This window comes from Rousettus aegyptiacus, unplaced genomic scaffold, assembly GCF_014176215.1.
Source record: "Rousettus aegyptiacus isolate mRouAeg1 unplaced genomic scaffold, mRouAeg1.p scaffold_m13_p_9, whole genome shotgun sequence".
In the NCBI taxonomy this organism is placed as follows: Eukaryota; Metazoa; Chordata; class Mammalia; order Chiroptera; family Pteropodidae; genus Rousettus; species Rousettus aegyptiacus.
In genome coordinates, this window is record NW_023416312.1 from 106,363,705 (window position 1) to 106,379,827 (window position 16,123).

At 38.1% G+C, this 16,123-nt stretch overlaps 1 protein-coding gene and 1 long non-coding RNA gene across 4 annotated transcripts in view; one reads left to right on the plus strand and one right to left on the minus strand.

Annotated features, from left to right (window-relative positions):
• Positions 1-1,083: 1,083 nt before the first annotated feature.
• LOC118607793 lies at positions 1,084-10,176 on the plus strand. Of its 3 annotated transcripts, none has more exons than XR_004952831.1 (4): positions 1,084-1,903; positions 9,038-9,415; positions 9,750-9,818; positions 9,973-10,176. It is a non-coding gene; the product is annotated as an uncharacterized LOC118607793 (long non-coding RNA). The 3 variants fall into 3 exon arrangements; XR_004952830.1 differs by having other exon boundaries at positions 9,038-9,138; positions 9,257-9,415; positions 9,750-10,176; XR_004952829.1 differs by having other exon boundaries at positions 9,750-10,176.
• The window catches only part of ZDHHC15 (zinc finger DHHC-type palmitoyltransferase 15), a 45,486-nt gene continuing 31,711 nt past the window's right edge, over positions 2,349-16,123 (minus strand). The window contains exons 9-12 of the mRNA XM_016130745.2: positions 15,676-15,802; positions 14,360-14,463; positions 12,353-12,431; positions 2,349-5,403 (exon numbers count right to left, since the gene is read on the minus strand). Of these exons, the coding sequence (XP_015986231.1) occupies positions 12,385-12,431; positions 14,360-14,463; positions 15,676-15,802 (278 nt within the window). The 3' untranslated portion in view covers positions 2,349-5,403; positions 12,353-12,384. The remainder of the gene's footprint in view (positions 5,404-12,352; positions 12,432-14,359; positions 14,464-15,675; positions 15,803-16,123) is intronic.

Genomic DNA, 16,123 nt, shown 5'->3' on the forward strand with positions numbered 1-16,123 from the left:
ATGCACCCAAGAGACATAAAGGCATAGCCTGCCCAAATACGTTGTTTTATTCATCAACTGGGATCATAGTGTCTACACCCTCTGACAGTAGTCATATAAATCTGATGACTGGTTGAACTGAGATTATTCAAAACCTTTAGGTGAATAAAAAGAAAACTTCATAAGTTCATGACATGAAAATATTTAAAAATAATGTTGAGAAAAAGATGCTCCATTGTACACTCGGGATTTACTGGATTTTGTTGATCAATGTCACCTCAATAATTTTTAATAAAAAAAAAATAGATGCTCCAGGTGTTTCTGTTTAGATAATTAGAGGCAGTGACAGAAATGCAAACTGAAGTTGTTTCTGGATCAGTCAGCTGAAAGGCCAGACCTAGAAGAGGTAAATTAATTTTACCCTCAACAACATTACAGATTTAATAGATTGAAAATGGAAAGCCTCAAAGTTTAAAGGAAATAATAATCAAGTGCAAAGGGGATTAAATGTTAACGTTTCCTGTCTCATCTTGGCTTATCTCCCTCAGGGTCCCCCTTTGATATTTTACGTCTCACAGAACTTGCAACCCTCAGCACCCAGTAGTTCCGACACAGACTTGTGATTCAGAAGCAACTTCAGATTTCATTTGTATTCAGTCCCTCTGAACCATATTTAATAAGTGCTTTCTACTCGTCCAAGGTAATTTATGTGTGGTATGACAATGAATTGGTGAGTATAACTTAATGACAATTTTTGACTAATTAATAACGTACATTCTTTACTTTTCCAAGAACAAAAGTTTTGCTTTCTTGTACAGTGAATCGTATGTTATTTTCATTGATATTATTTTTTAGAGTTGTCATTTGCTTTTTTAATTTAAGTATAGTTGACCTACAATATTATATTAGTTGCAGGTGTACGACATTACGATTCAACATTTCTATATTTTATGATGCGGTCACCACACTAAGTCTAGCGACCACCTGTCACCATGAAAAGTTATCACATTATTATTGGCTATATTCCCTTTTACCTTTTTCACCCATCCCTCCACCCCTGCCTCTGGCAACCGTCAAGTGTTTTTTGTTTCTATGAGTCTGTTTCTGTTTTTTTTTTAATTTTGTTTTATCGATAACACATAATTAGGTCATATGATATTTGTCTTTCTCTCTCTGACTTAGCATAATATCCTTCAGGTCCATCCGTGTTGTCACAAATGTCATTGAAATTCTTATACGCTACAGCCAGTTTAGAGTTTGCCAACATTGTGAAGTTTTGAGTTTCATACTGTGCTAATTTGCAAAATTTAAATATTCCAGTTAAGGTTTATGAGGAAATTTTCTTTTAAAACCATAAATATATTCAAATACTTTTTAAGAAGTTTGCTTAAAATGTGCTTTTTACTATCATAAATTTTCCACCCCTGTAGAGTTGGAAGTCTAAATATTGAAATATTATGCTACGGGGTGGGAATAAATATTTTAATATTCCAAGAAGAAACTGACAACTTTTTCAATGTCCTGGCACATGATTAGAAAATTTGAAAATTTTGCTGTTTTTAACATGAAGGAAAGGCATGTCAACATGTTTACACATTACTGTATAAACCAGTGTATGTATAGCTATAGCTGTAAAGTTTCCTTTTAAATATCTATGCCTTGAATTTCCTTAGTAACCTCTACTCTATTCTTTTATAAAGGTCTCTTCTCTTCGCTTCTTGGCCTTTTGCCTAAGGTCAAATGTATAAAGTTCTCTTCTTGTATGCCCTTTTTTATCTAGAAAAAAATCAGTTGCCTTTTGTTTCTTGTATTGAATTTTTACATTGCGTTTGTGATGCAAATTCAAGCTATTTGTAGGTGATGCATTGGAATAAATGAATTGGGATTTTCAGAAGAGATGTTTGAGATCTTTACCTAGGACAAAGTAAGTACTTTTTTATAAGCTTAACTGGAATAAAAGACTTCTTTCTGGTTTTGTGTTAAGCCTGACCTGTATGGGTTAGATCTCTCCATAGTGATTCAAGTTCTCCATTATTACTTAGTCACCATCTACAATGACTTTTCCAAACTTTGGCCTTCAGTGCTGTGCATTCTCAACTTCTGCCTTTTTGTTGGTTAATCGAAGGGGATTTGCTCCATTTTATCTGAAAGGGACTTTCGTGTAAATGATACATCTATTGAGGGGACTCCTGTATGGGGCTTACGTAATATTTCTCAGAGGGTAATATATACTTTAGGAGCAAGTGGACCACTGTGCTCTTTTTTCAGAATCATTGTGTTTTTTCCAGGTGACATACATTTGGAGAAAAATAAACATAGTCTTAAGTGTACAAAAAAACGAACTAGAATCCATATCACCCTTAGATATATAAGTTCTTTCTTTTTTACTTATCACAGTCAATAAAAGCAAAAGGTGATAGTGTGATAACTCATAACTTTACAGAGATAAAGGCAAAAGATGTATGAGGCTGAACAGAGACTGCACAGGATTAAGTGCCATTAAACTAGTCAGCTTTTTCTCAAAAAGCCATTGGTGGCTAATTTCTCAACTCATATCCATGTTGGAATATAAGAGAAATACTGAGCACAGGAAGGGGAGAAGTGTTTGGAAGAGGAGATGTTACACAGGAGTCTTTGTACCTAAAATACCAATTAACCAAGGAGTGAATAAAGCCCACCAGACGCCCACGAAATGAGATATATAGAAACTTTCATCAGAGTGGTCTGAAACTTTAGGCTTTGCCAACATTGTATAACAAAACTATAATATATAAAGGAAACAAGAACTTTGTGCATATGCTTTTAATAAAGGACATAGGAAGATAAAGTTGGTCAGTACCTGGAGTATTTCTATAGCAAGAGGTATGGTTTTAAGAATACTATGTATAATCACTTTGAACAGTTGGTGGGGAAAAAAGGATTCGTAGCAAATTGGCAACTTGAGCTTAATTTTAAGCTGAGGTCATGAGTGCCTTTCTTTCTCCGGCTCTCCAGTACATATTGTATGTTACCAAGACCCAGTACCAGCTTTTCTACGGTCTCTTCGCCAATTTAGCCAGCAGGGTCACAGCAAGTGTCTCTCGAATGCATCTTATTGTTTTGTTCTGTTTTTTACTTTCATGCCATGCCCTACTAAGAATCTGTTTCCTGATATGTTGCATTCATTGTCTGTTTTAACTCATTTTGCTGATGGCCATATGCAAGGCTACTACAAAGAACACATTTAACAGTTTTGCACACTGCCGGACAGGCCCTAGCCCTTTTGGGGAAGTCAGCAGTCCCGGGTTGCATGCCATTAGGAGCCACCCACCAGTTCATTATTACATTACATGACACCTGCGTGCAAAATACTGCCATTTAACATGGCACATTCCGGCTACGGTTAATGAAACACAGTTGTCTGTTGCTGCGATGGAGCTCAGGAATCTTCTAAGAACATGAGACTTGTGGAAGGGTCGAAGTATCTTGCTGGATGCCTTCTATGCCTCTGACAGACACAGGATGTGTTTTGAACCAAGCCCCTGGCTAAAACACTGATTTATTTGGCCTTTTGAAGACAGTGTGAGTCTGTAGGACATTAAACACTCAGCGTCACGTTACAGTGCTCCTGACCCTGACCCTTCTGGAACTTCCCTGTACTGTCCTGATGACACTGTCTTTTATGAGCCCGTGTCTCTGAGTGCTGAGTGCTGGTTCCGCTCCCTGCGTCAAAAAGAAGTTCTCGATTCCTTTCTGACTTTGAATTATACTTGGTAGCTACTGTGCCGAAACCCTTGGCAGAAGATGACAGGTGGGTAGGGGAAAGACTGCTTTGAGGTCCACTGACTGTGGAGTCAGTAATGGCCCTGCCTTTGGGGAAAGGTGCATTTCTGTGTGCATAGAAGGCCAGTCTTGTCCGTATAAAACCACATGAATAGCCAAATAAGCTTTCAAGAGAAACCTAAATGAGAGTATTTTGGATGGAGAGAGGAAGGGGAAAACTTTCCATCGGAACATATACATTTTCATTGTGAAACCCGGTATGCATAGTCTTTTCGGCTGCTTCGTAGTATCTGAGTTTCAGAAACAGTCCCTAGCACTGAAAGATTTAGTCATGCTAGTGTTCTCTCAAATGAAATGCTGGCCACAATCCATTTAATTTATACTAAAAGTCTTCCCTTCACCAAAATTACCTAGAGGAGCCCAATGAACAGGTGTTTCGTTCCTTTAAGTAGCTGGATTCCTCACTTTCTCAGCTCCACGGGGGCCCAAACGCTGCATTGTTTATGGCAGGCAATTCTTTTCTGCTCCAAAAGGTTTTAGGGGGAATAATCTGTAACCTGAACCTCCCTCTGGTAGCTCAACTACTTGATAGCTGTAAGATATCTCGAACTCTCACCAACCTCTGGAAATTGTTGACAGCTGGACACTACAGCACTGGCTGAGAAATGAAAACCATCAATACTCCTAGGTATCATTGTTATTAAAAAGCAGCATTAGTGTTCATACTTATTGATTCAGGCACTAGGACTAAAAGAAAGACTGATTACAAACAAATGGAGAAATGGATGTAAATTATCTTAATGGCTAAGCTACCACTGAAACCAAAAAAAAGAGAAAGGATTGACATATTACTATTGGGCGACATATCACTATCTGTATACTAACCCCTGCTGTGAAAACACAGGACTTTCATGCTAATCTCTGGGCTAATTTCAACACTGAAACTTTACCCTTACGAATGACACTGTGATTAAACCTGAATATCACCCTTAAATTCTTAAATAACATCTGTGGTCCATAACTCCATAACTCAGGCTTACAGGTTTTCTTGCATCATAACAGTAATTCATAAGGACTAAAAGAAAGCTAGGTAGCAGAGAAAAGAAGGAAGTAATTAGAGGATTTTACCATAGGCTGCCATTTCAAACACCAGTTATGTTTAATAAAGTAGAAATCTGATCTGATCTGATCTTCCCTATTAGCTGCGACAGTTTCAGGAACAGCACACTTCCATGACAGAGAACAGGTTTTACATTTCATTGTTGTTCAGTCGCAGTCTGAGCACCTTGATCACAATGTGTTGACTCTCTTGAATTTTAGGTACCTGATACAGGCATGATGTTCACAGCTCAGCATATATTTAAATTGCTATTTAGGGAAGAACCATGACTGAATAAAAACCTCAGATTTTTTTAACCAGATTTTCATACCACAGCAGCAAATGTGGTCTGCAGTCTGATTCCGCGCAATACCACAGAGTCCCCATACATACGATGAATACTTTAAATGACTTGTAAAGTCCTGAAACATCAACCTGCATAGCAAGTATTTGATGGAATGCTTTCAAAGTTTGAAGCTTTCAATCTGCCATGGTGACTTATTTTGAAGATTAAAATGGTTCCCAACATTGAACTCTGTCAGCTTCATGGGAGATAGAGGGTCCTGGAAATAAAAAGAAGAAATTCACATGTGAGCTGAACAACTGTAAATATCTACATGTTAACATTCATTGACAATAATATGCAAGTATGAAAATTACATTTATAAAGAGTCAGCATTAAAATATATTAAGTAATAAAAGCAGGATGCAAAATTATATATATATATATAATTAGTTGCAATTATTTTTAAATCAGAAGTTGTATCTGGAACAAAAGCCTGAGGAAATACACTAAACTGTTGTAAGTGGTGGGTTCATGGGTCATTTATTTTCATTTCCTACTTGTATTTTTCACATTCTCTCCAGTAAATATATGATAATTTGATAATAAAACTTTAATTATTTTAAAAAATCACATAGAAATAGCATGAGCTTTGAAACTGGGCAATTCTGAATTTGAATTCAAGGTTTGCTGCTCTGCACAAATAACATCAATATACTTTAGTTTCTTCATCCATACAATAAACATAATAAAATATACCTAAAACAACATTTAGTATCTAGTAGGCACTCAGGTAGCTATTATTAGTATCGACTTTTTGGAAAACAATTTGGCATATGTATTAAGTGTCTTTAACAAGTTCATACCAGTAATTTTGATTCTAGAATTCTAAGAAAATGATTATAAATGAAAAAGTCACATTAGAATCATTTTGAAAATATATTAAACATAATAGAGAAAAAACTATGAAGAAAATTAAAATCACCCATAATTGCACTGCTGAAAGATAACTCATGTTAACATTTTTGTTGTATCCTCGCCGATATTTCCTATGAATATATTCTTTAAACACTGAGAGTACATTATATTGTTTTGAATTCTGCATTTTTCAGTAATGCCAGAAGTAACTTCCCATTATATCAAGGTTTTATTGTTTATTTAATCAATTCGCTGCTGTCCAATATTAAGATTCTATCCTATTATCAGGCTAGCTTCTCCAGATACTTAGGAAGTACAACCAACACCCCTTGGTGATGAATTAAATGTGAGTCGGGGGTTACAGGGACCAAAACAGGAAATAGATTTTTGGGTGAGTAAAGTCGAAAGGCACTTGGTTATTCAGGTCTAAAGCACAGAAAAGAGGAGACCTAGTGTTAGGGTAGGAAGTGAGAAACATGAGAGGCTTTTAAACTTTGCTTATTAAAACCATGATTAAATTTACATACAGCCAAATTCGCTTTGACTTGATGTACAGTTCTGTGAGCTTTTGCACACTCATACATCCTTGTGAGCACTATCTCGGAATGCAGGACATCCCCTGCGCCTTTACCCTGGGCACTGATCGGTTTTCTCTCCTACCTTTTTGTCTCCTCCAAAATGTCATACAGCAGAATAGAATACACATACAAATACCATAGAATGTCATACAAATAGAAGCAGACAGTACACAGCCTTTTGAGATTGGGTTTTTTCCACTTAGTATAATGCATTTTAGCTTCATCTATGTTGCTGCAAGTATTGACTGTTCATTCCTTTTGACTCTGGAGCAATGTAGTTGCTTTACCCATTCAACCATTGAAGGACATTTGTTCTCCTGGGGCTATTAGGAATAAGGCTGCTACAAACATTTAAATTTTTGTGTGAACACAAGTTTTAACTTTTAAGGGAAATATTCAGGACTGGGATTACTGGGTCATATAGTAAGTGTATGTTTAATTTTATCAGAAAATTTATCCCTGCCAAAGTGTTTTCCACAGTTCCTGTGCTATTTTGCATTCCCACCGGAAATGTATGAGGATTCCAATTGTTCTGCATCTTTGCTAGGACTTGGGGTTATCTCTATTTTAAAAAAGTTTTATCCATTTTAGTATGGATGTAAAGGAATCTCCTTGTGGCTTTAATTTGCATTTTCCTAACAGCTAGTGATGTCAAGCATCTTTTTTCAGCTTATTTCCACTTCTTTGGAAAGTGTGCACTCAAACCTTTTGCCCATTTTTAAAATTATGGCGTTTGTTTTGTTTTTGTGTGTGAACTTTAATGTGACACATCTTTAAGTCTATAAAAGCGAACCCAGTGTCTTCATCTCTACTCTGGGGGTGTCAATCCCTACTTTAACACGGGGACAATATTGTACGTTCAAGCACAATGCTCCTCAAGTCACACTGCACAGCCAAACCATTGATTTGGTTATTCAAACCTACTATGTGCCGGATACTGTGTGTCAGGCACCAGCAATAACTCAGGGTGAGAGACAAAGTCCTCACTTGGAACTGATCCTTAAGTGGGGAGAGACAGACAAGAAAAGCCAACAAGGACAAACTGTGTTAGTACCGTGAAAGGAACAGATTGGGTGCCATGCTAGAGAAAGTTATTGTGTTAGTTACTGTACACTACATCCCTGTGGCTTATTTGTTTTATAACCAGAAGTTTGCGCCTCTTCTTCCCTTCACCTTTCTCACCTATCCCTCCCTCCCCTCTGGCAATCAGTTTGCTCTCTGGACCTAAGAGTCTGTGTCTGTCTGAAGATCTCTGATATATCTGATAAAGGATTAATATCCAAAATATATAGGATACTCATACAACTCAACATCAAAACATATGATTAAAGAATGGGCAGAGGATCCGAATAGACATTTTCCCAAAAAAGACATACAGATGGCCAACAAACAGATGAAAAGATGTTCAACATCAGTAATCATCAGAGAAATGCAAATCAAAACCACAATGAGATACCATCTCACTGCTGTCAAAATATTTATTATCAAAAACACAACAAAGAATAAGTGTAGGCAAGAAAGTGAAGAAAAAGAAACCCTCATACACCATAGGCAGAATTATAAATTGGTGCAGCCACTATGGAAAATATTATGGAGATTTCTCAAAAATTCAAAAATAGAACTACCATATGACCCAGCAATCCCACCACTTCTGGGTATTTATGTGAAGAAACTGAAAATATTAATTCAAAAAAACATATGCACCCCTGTATTCACTGCAGCATTATTTACCATAGCTAAGATATGGGAGCAACCTATGTGTCCATCAATAGATGAATGGATAAATAAGACTTTATTTCTATATATGTATATATGTACACACATATATAGGCGTATATATATGTGTGTGTGTATACACATACATACAAATTATAAAGAAAAATATCTGTTATAAAGAAAAATAAAATCGACATTCGCAACAACATAGATGGACTGAGTAAGATAGGTCAGACAGAGAAAGACAAATGCTGTATGATTTCATCTATATGTGAGACCTAAGAACAAGACAGGTGAATGAGCATTAACAGCTACATTGAGTATTCTGGCTCATAAGCATAGCATGTCTCTACATTTATTTAGTTTTGTTGGTCTTTTTCACCAGTGCTTTGTAGGTTTTAGCATACAAATCTTATATATTATTTACTGGATTTATATATAGCTGTTTAACTTTTTAGACTTATTGTAAGTGGTATTGTGTTTTTAATTTTGGTTTCCCAATTATGCATTGCTAGTATTTAGAAACACCGTGGATGTTTGTGTGTTGGTCTCGTGTGCTCTGAACTTGCTTAACTCACTTCTTAGTTCCAGGAGTTTCTGTAGATTCTTTGGATTATCTACGTAGACAATTATGTCATCTGCAAATAGGGATGGTTTTATTTCTTCTTTTACAATCAGAACGTATTTCATTTCTTTTTCTAGCCCTATCGCATGTGTTAGGACTTTCGTTATGATGCGGGATAGGAGAGACATGAGACCGTACGAAGTTGTGCTTAACAGAGGAAAGAACTACTGGGAAATAGGTAAGTAGCGAAGACTTGTCAGGCTGGTCTGGGATGGAGACTACAAAAGTTTAATCTCAGTTGTAGTATTTGTGATCAGGTGCATCAGTATTTATAATCAGTTGTGTTATTTCTGTAGTAGTTCTCAGCGGCCTGAGTGTAGAGGTGGAGAAGGCAGACAGCTGGGTTGAATGTGAAGTCCCGGTTTTCCTGGCAGAGGCAAAGGCGTTGAGGGGATAGGAATACGGCAAGAGAGAGGCCGAAGTGTCGAGGCTGGATAGCAAAGGAAGGAACCCATGTAAACATTTCTTTTTGACTTACATTTTTGGTATATTTCTTTTCCGTGATTTTCTTTCTACATATATAGATATATTTTAATACTTAAAAGTTTTAAATTAAAATAAAATATAATTTTATAATGTTTTCATGCCTCGTCCATGTTGTAGCATTATTCTTTTGGTTGCCATATAGTATTCCTTTGTATGGATATACATTTTATTTATCTGTTCATGAGTAGGTGAACATTACAGTTGTTTTCACTTTTGCCTGTTATGAACAATGATGCTGTGAACATTCATGTAGCAGTGTTTCTGTAGATATATGTTTATATTTCTTCTGGTTTATATGCCTAGGGGTAGAGCTGCCGGGTCATCTGGTAACCCTGTTTCACATTTGGAGGGACTGCCAAACTGTCGTCCACAGTGAGTGCCTCATTTACACTCCCACCAGCAGTGCGTGAGGGTTCTGATTTCTCTACATCCTGGCCACTGCTTATTATCTGCCTTTTGAATTGTAGCCAGCCTAGTGGACGTTAAGTGGCATCTTCTGGTTTTGATTCGTATTCCCTTAATGCAGGGGTCCCCAGGCTGCAGGCCGTGGACCAGTACCAGTCCGTGGCCTGTGAGGAACCGGGCCGCACGGCAGGATGTGAGCGGTGAGCAGTGGGTGTGTGAGCGAAGTGTCATCTGTATCTGCAGCCGCTCCCCAGCGCCGGCATCACCGCCTCAGCTCCGCCTCAGATCAGCAGGCAGTAGATTCTCATAGGAGCCCCGGTCCCTAGTGCCAAAAAGCTTGGGGAATGCTGCTGTAATGGCTAATGATGTTAAGCATCTTTTCATGTGCTTATTGATCATTTGTATATGGAGAAATGTCTATTCATATCCTTTGCCCATTTAAAAATCTGAATTTTCTTTTTATTATAAAATCAGACTTCTTTTTATATTCTGCATACAAGTCACTTATGAGATACTAGATTTGCAAATATTTTCTCCCAAAAGACAACATATTGTGTCATTCCGTGGAATCATGGATTATACAGAATACCTAAAATAAGCAAATCTATAGAGACAAAATTAGATTGGTGGTTGCGTAGAGGTGAGAGTGGAGGAACTGAGAATGAGGTTTCTTTTGGGGGTAAAGAAAATATTCTAAAATTGATTATGCTGATAGTGGCACAACTTTGTGAATATCCTGAAAATCCACTGAATTGTACACTTTAAGTGGTTGAAGTATATGGTGAGTTATATCTCAATAAAGCTGGTAAAATGTACTTTTAAAATTAAAGTACACTCATACAGATTTTTCACATAACCTTATTAATTATTCTTCCCAAACAGTTTTCTATTATTATCAGAACAAGTCTGCAGTTCTAACAAAATTAATCAGTTACTTTATTTTAACAGAGTACCCTGGGAAAAGCTGGCTTATAAGCAATTTTGCTTATCTAGGAAATCATATCAAAATATATTTTATGATTTAACATTTACTTGAGATATTCTGAAAAAAGGGAGTGTATGGTCTTGCAAGTTTGGGAAAAACTTATTCCATTTTTGGAGATTCACAAAATGCCTCAGTATATTATAAGTCCCGATAAATACTATACTAAAGACAGGGAGGGTTCTGTGATCTACACAAAAGAAAATAAGCTCAGCCAAATAAGTTCAGAGGACACCACATCCTCCGCTCGGAGTCACGAAACTCGTCTGTGTAGTGAAAGACTTGAGAGCTCCTGTGGTGAAGACAACTCTTTAATTTTGCTTATACAGAGTTTCCTACGTTTACTTCACCAGGGAAGTTTTTCCCCTTTAACATCTGTTGACATATCGAAGTACTAGTATTTCACAGAATACTCAGTAAAATGCTGAGATAAGAAAATGAAAATGGCAAACACCATGGATAACGGAAATCCAGATGCTAGTATTGTACCAATTGTCTCACCTGAACATCAAATATTTAATCAGAGCTTTGGAAAAGAAGACGCGTTTAAATCTTCCCTCATTTTAACCTTTGATTTTAAGTGAAAGTGCACGGTAAGTAGTCTAAGTCAGGTTGTTGAATGGAGAGCCATAGTGGGTAAGAGCATGCTCTGAGGTCAGACAGACCTGGGTTGCAATTTAGGGTGTTTGCTTACTGGCTGGATGGGTGGCTTAACCTCTCCGGACTTCGGTTTTCTCCTAAGTACAGGGGAATGATAACATTCTCCTCACAGAGTTGCCGTGAGGATTAAATGAGATAACACATCAAGTGCACGGCACGGTTTTCTAACGGCAAACGTGAAGGCCTGAGAGCACGTAAACAGATCGACAGGCTTCTGGATAATTGCTGGCTTTTTCATGGGAATAAAAGTAGAAGGCTTATCAGATCAGAACTTTGAACACCATGGTATTTCTATTACTAAAATTCTCCTTTTAATACGGAATTACACTGTGAATGTTGCCAAGGGAAGTCCGTTTAGCTTTACACTAGGTCAAGGAGAATCGCATGAGTATGGCTGACGGCCAATGATGAACAAATTAGTAGCATTATGGGAGGACTGGAGTGCAGGGATGGTGCTTTTTGCCTGTGAGTGGGTAAGAGTGGCTCATTAACTGACATAATAAAGTCAGGCAAAAAGAACCTGTTCATAACCTGTATTGTTTCAGAGGCCCGAAAGGCACCAGGACGAGGTTTATAATTCATAGTATGAAAGCACATAACCTGACCGGGATGTCTGGTTGCTCTGGGGGGTCTTTTCGCCCAAGTGAATCGTGTGAGTTCACAGGGACTAAAGGCATCTTTTTAAGTACATTACACAAGAAAATTAGGTATAGAACTTCTGCTTGTGTGACTAGCGCAAGAGTGAAATTTGAACATCGTATTCGCCAGGGTGAGAACGGATTCCCCTTCAAGTATTCCCGACAAGACTGCCTCTTAGAAGTCCAGGTGGCACCCTATATGTCTCCCCCAGAATACTGACCTGTCTCAGAGATGCAGGAAATGCGAATACTGCTACGTTTCTGTTTCCACCGCAAGAGAGGATGAACCTTCTGGATAATCTGTAAGGTTGAAAAGTAAAGGTGATCAAATGTCCCTTTCTATTGTATGGGTGGGTATTGTGTCACTGGTGTATCTCCTTTTCTAATCCATGGAGGCAGCAGACATCTACAAATCTCTAAGACCTCATGGCTGCTATACTGAAGCATTTGTAACCAGTCCAGGCATTCACATTCCAAGAGCGGTCAGCCTGCGGTACTAGGAACGATGATTATTTTATTCACTAGCATTATCTGATCTATAATACTGGCTGGTATTAGACTTTAAAAAGCTGTGGTGACAACTCAGTATCATGTAGCTTTAAATGGAATGTTTTGGCTCTTGCTACTCACAAAATTACCCTGCTTTGCTGTTATTCTACTGGACATAACTGAGGTAGCTATTACACTACTTTAGGTGTTGGTGTATTTCTGAAAAGGAATGAGGCATCCAGAAAACAAGGCTTTGGAATTAACAAGCAACATCATTCACAGTATAAATGTTTCTGTTTCCGACTCCCAGCCTTTCCGGTGAGCAAAGCACATTCTGAATCAACTTGTTTAATGTACAGACAGTCACTTTCTTTATGCTCCCTACACAATCATGTACTTGGCATTTTGAGATTTAAAAAAGTCGACAGTGGTTGTCCCTTACACTTTCTGCTTAGTACATTCTCCTTTATGAAATCAACGTGCCATTCAGAGTGCTCCCATAAGTGCGAGGTTTGGATTCAGAAGATAGAGGCCAGCCAGGGGAGTTTGCCCTTCCCTTATCAGGCTTTCAAACTCTCATGCCACTGACTTAAGCAGGCAGACTCCAGAGACAAGGCTGCTTTCTTCCAGGAAAAGTGGAAAAGCCAAAGTGGCTCTGAGAACGTCTGGGAATCATGGTTTCCTGGTGCGCACAGATTCTGTCTTGTCTGGAATCCTAGACTCAGGGTCTGAACAGAAAGCAGCAAGTGCTGAAGCACACGTCTCATCTCACCTAGAAGGTGGTTGATAAACCGTGAAAGGCAATTCTGGAGGTGCAATGCACTGTGCGCCTTGCTGCTCCTTGCTGATGGTTGGCTGTCTTGGAGTTTTGTAGATAAAGAATGGCAATGCACCATTTCAGAAACTGGCTTCTAGTATTCTGCTAAATAGGTTTCTTTTACTTTGTACCACAGTAATCCTGTTTTGCACAGAACACTTCCTCCCAGCAATTATCTGAATTAAAATCAGGTCTGCAGACATTGAACCCAATTATCAACTTCCTTCTTGGTTTCACTCCTAGGGGAGATTAAGCTAAGGCTGCAAGGGTAGAGTCATCATCTGGTGAGGACTAAATTGAAAAAATGCAGATACTTCACAAAGAAATCTCAAGATGACCCGGTGATCTGGTGGGAGAAAGGCGGAAGGGCAAAGTTCTGCTTCCTGATTTGTCTTTGGCCCTCCTGCCTTTTGGGAAAGGAGACTACATGCATGGCAGGCTGGCCTGCATACACCATGTTTTATTTTTGCATGTATCTAAAGCATTCTAAAGTAGAATGGGAATGGGAATGAGATTTTAGAGAAAATTTAACCAGTGTGCATGAATCACAGTAGAGAAGGGTAAGCTGGTGCTTGTTGATTGAATTAACTCAAGCAAAAGGATGATGGATGACCAACTGACAGAATTGTTTACAGAAATGCACAGTTCCGTTTATTATATTTTCTGATTGATCTGACTGGTATCACAAAGCTGGTAATGAACCTTCCAAGCTGCCATCTTATCCTACCTAAGCCATCTGCATTAGTTAAGCAAATGTGACCACAGTTGCTCTTCTCCATCCAAAGGGCCTTATGAGGCTGACATGTTGTATAATGTTTCTAGACACTATCTTCCCATGACACTGCACTGGTTGTGTTAACATGCACTTTATTAGTGCTTGGTCTGCTGGGTGGAGAAAAGAATTCCTTATGAGCCTTCTTACCTCGGTTGTCGTCGTCATTGTCTTCCCAGGTCTCTTCATTTGCTAGAAGTGGGTTCTGTGACTCATTCATAGACCTCATAGGGAAGGAGTGTCCATCACCTGGGCTGGTGGGGACAGAAAAGCAGTGAGCTCTTGCAGCTGACATAGACTCTATGAAATTAATAACCCCACTACAGAGAGGAACGGGGTTCTTATAATGATTTAAACCATTTAACTTGTATACTAAAGCCATAGTGGAATAAGATCTTACAACCTCAGTTTCTATATCCTGTTTGTTCGTCTGCATTGGGGTTACTAGGCATTGTGAGAAACAAGTTAACGAGGTGCTCACAAACATCCTATGTGTGCATAACGAGCTTTGTAAATATCATTTAATGATGGTGATCCCAATTGCTATCCCATTATTGATTTGGTTCTAAATATTCAAGAAAAATTAGCAGATTCAGAATCATTGACTACAGTACAGATAAACTGCTGAGAATTGGTGACAGTGCAGGTTCTGGAGGCCGCTGGTCGCATGCACGCCCACTTCATGGAGATCTGCGATGACCTAGAGCCACTTCCCTTATTAATCTCTAACAGATGGGACGCATTGGAGGACACTGAGCTGGCCATGGCTAAAGTGGCTACAATTTGAACATTTGAGTATATAACTGAATGCATTCTATATTTTTATCTGAGAGACTTTTAGATTACTCATTTGATATTACCTGTGCCTTGTCTCCTGTTCACAAATGTAGTTAATTGAAAATTGACAGATTTTAATAGTTCTCTCCATAGGACGTGAGTATACTGATTATAAGGGAATGGGCTTTGAGTTTTTTCTTTCGTTATTTATTCCAGAGAAGACTCATTTTAGACCTCCCTTAGTGGTAGTGATAGTGTGTGTGCATGTGTGTGTATGTGTACATATATATTCCTATATTGTAGGATGTTTAGGTTTTTTCCTAATTATTGGTTGGGAATAATGCTGTAATAAACATTTTTGTGACTAGTTTGTCTCTGTCTTTATAATAGGTTTTCAGAAATAAAATTATTGGGACAATAGGCATGTGGATTCTTATGGGTTTTTTTTGATACATATTACCAAATTCATTTATAAAAGAGTGGTACTAGTTTACATTGCCAGAAAGCATGAGAATATCTGTGTTATCATGCATTCAGCTCCTAATTTTTCTTTATTTAGAAATGAAAAACTTAGGGGATAGAGTTTTACATTGGACTGATTAATGCCCTCTGCATCCTATAGTCAAAACTGAATCTGCTACTTCAAGGTATGGTCCAGCAATAACTCCCTTCAGGTGATAATTACCTACCTGGACCCAATAGGTATTAACCAGAACTTCTTGTTGTCTCCAAACACTTGCTGGATATTTCTGATGAAGCCAAGGTTAAACCCATTTTTCTCTGGGCCGCTTGTAAACACTGGAGTACAGAAGGCCTCTAAGGCAGGGTAGGGAAGTTGAAGAAAAGAGGAAGAGATCAATAAAGGGACAAATTTCAGAACCACCATGATTTTACAGTTCTCCATGAATGTGACTTGGTTCTATGATACCTTTTTGCAGTGGTAGCATAGGCCCTTCATTCTCGGTTAGTGCTAATTTACTTAGTGAAACCAATTTAATCACTCAATACAAAGTAAGCTTGTTATTAAATACAAAGAATTAGTACTCTTTTAAAAAAAGAAAGGCAGAAGAGACACATGATGGTAGAAATAATTAAGCAGTCCTGAGCATGGTATGCATTTTTCAGTGCTGCATGTAG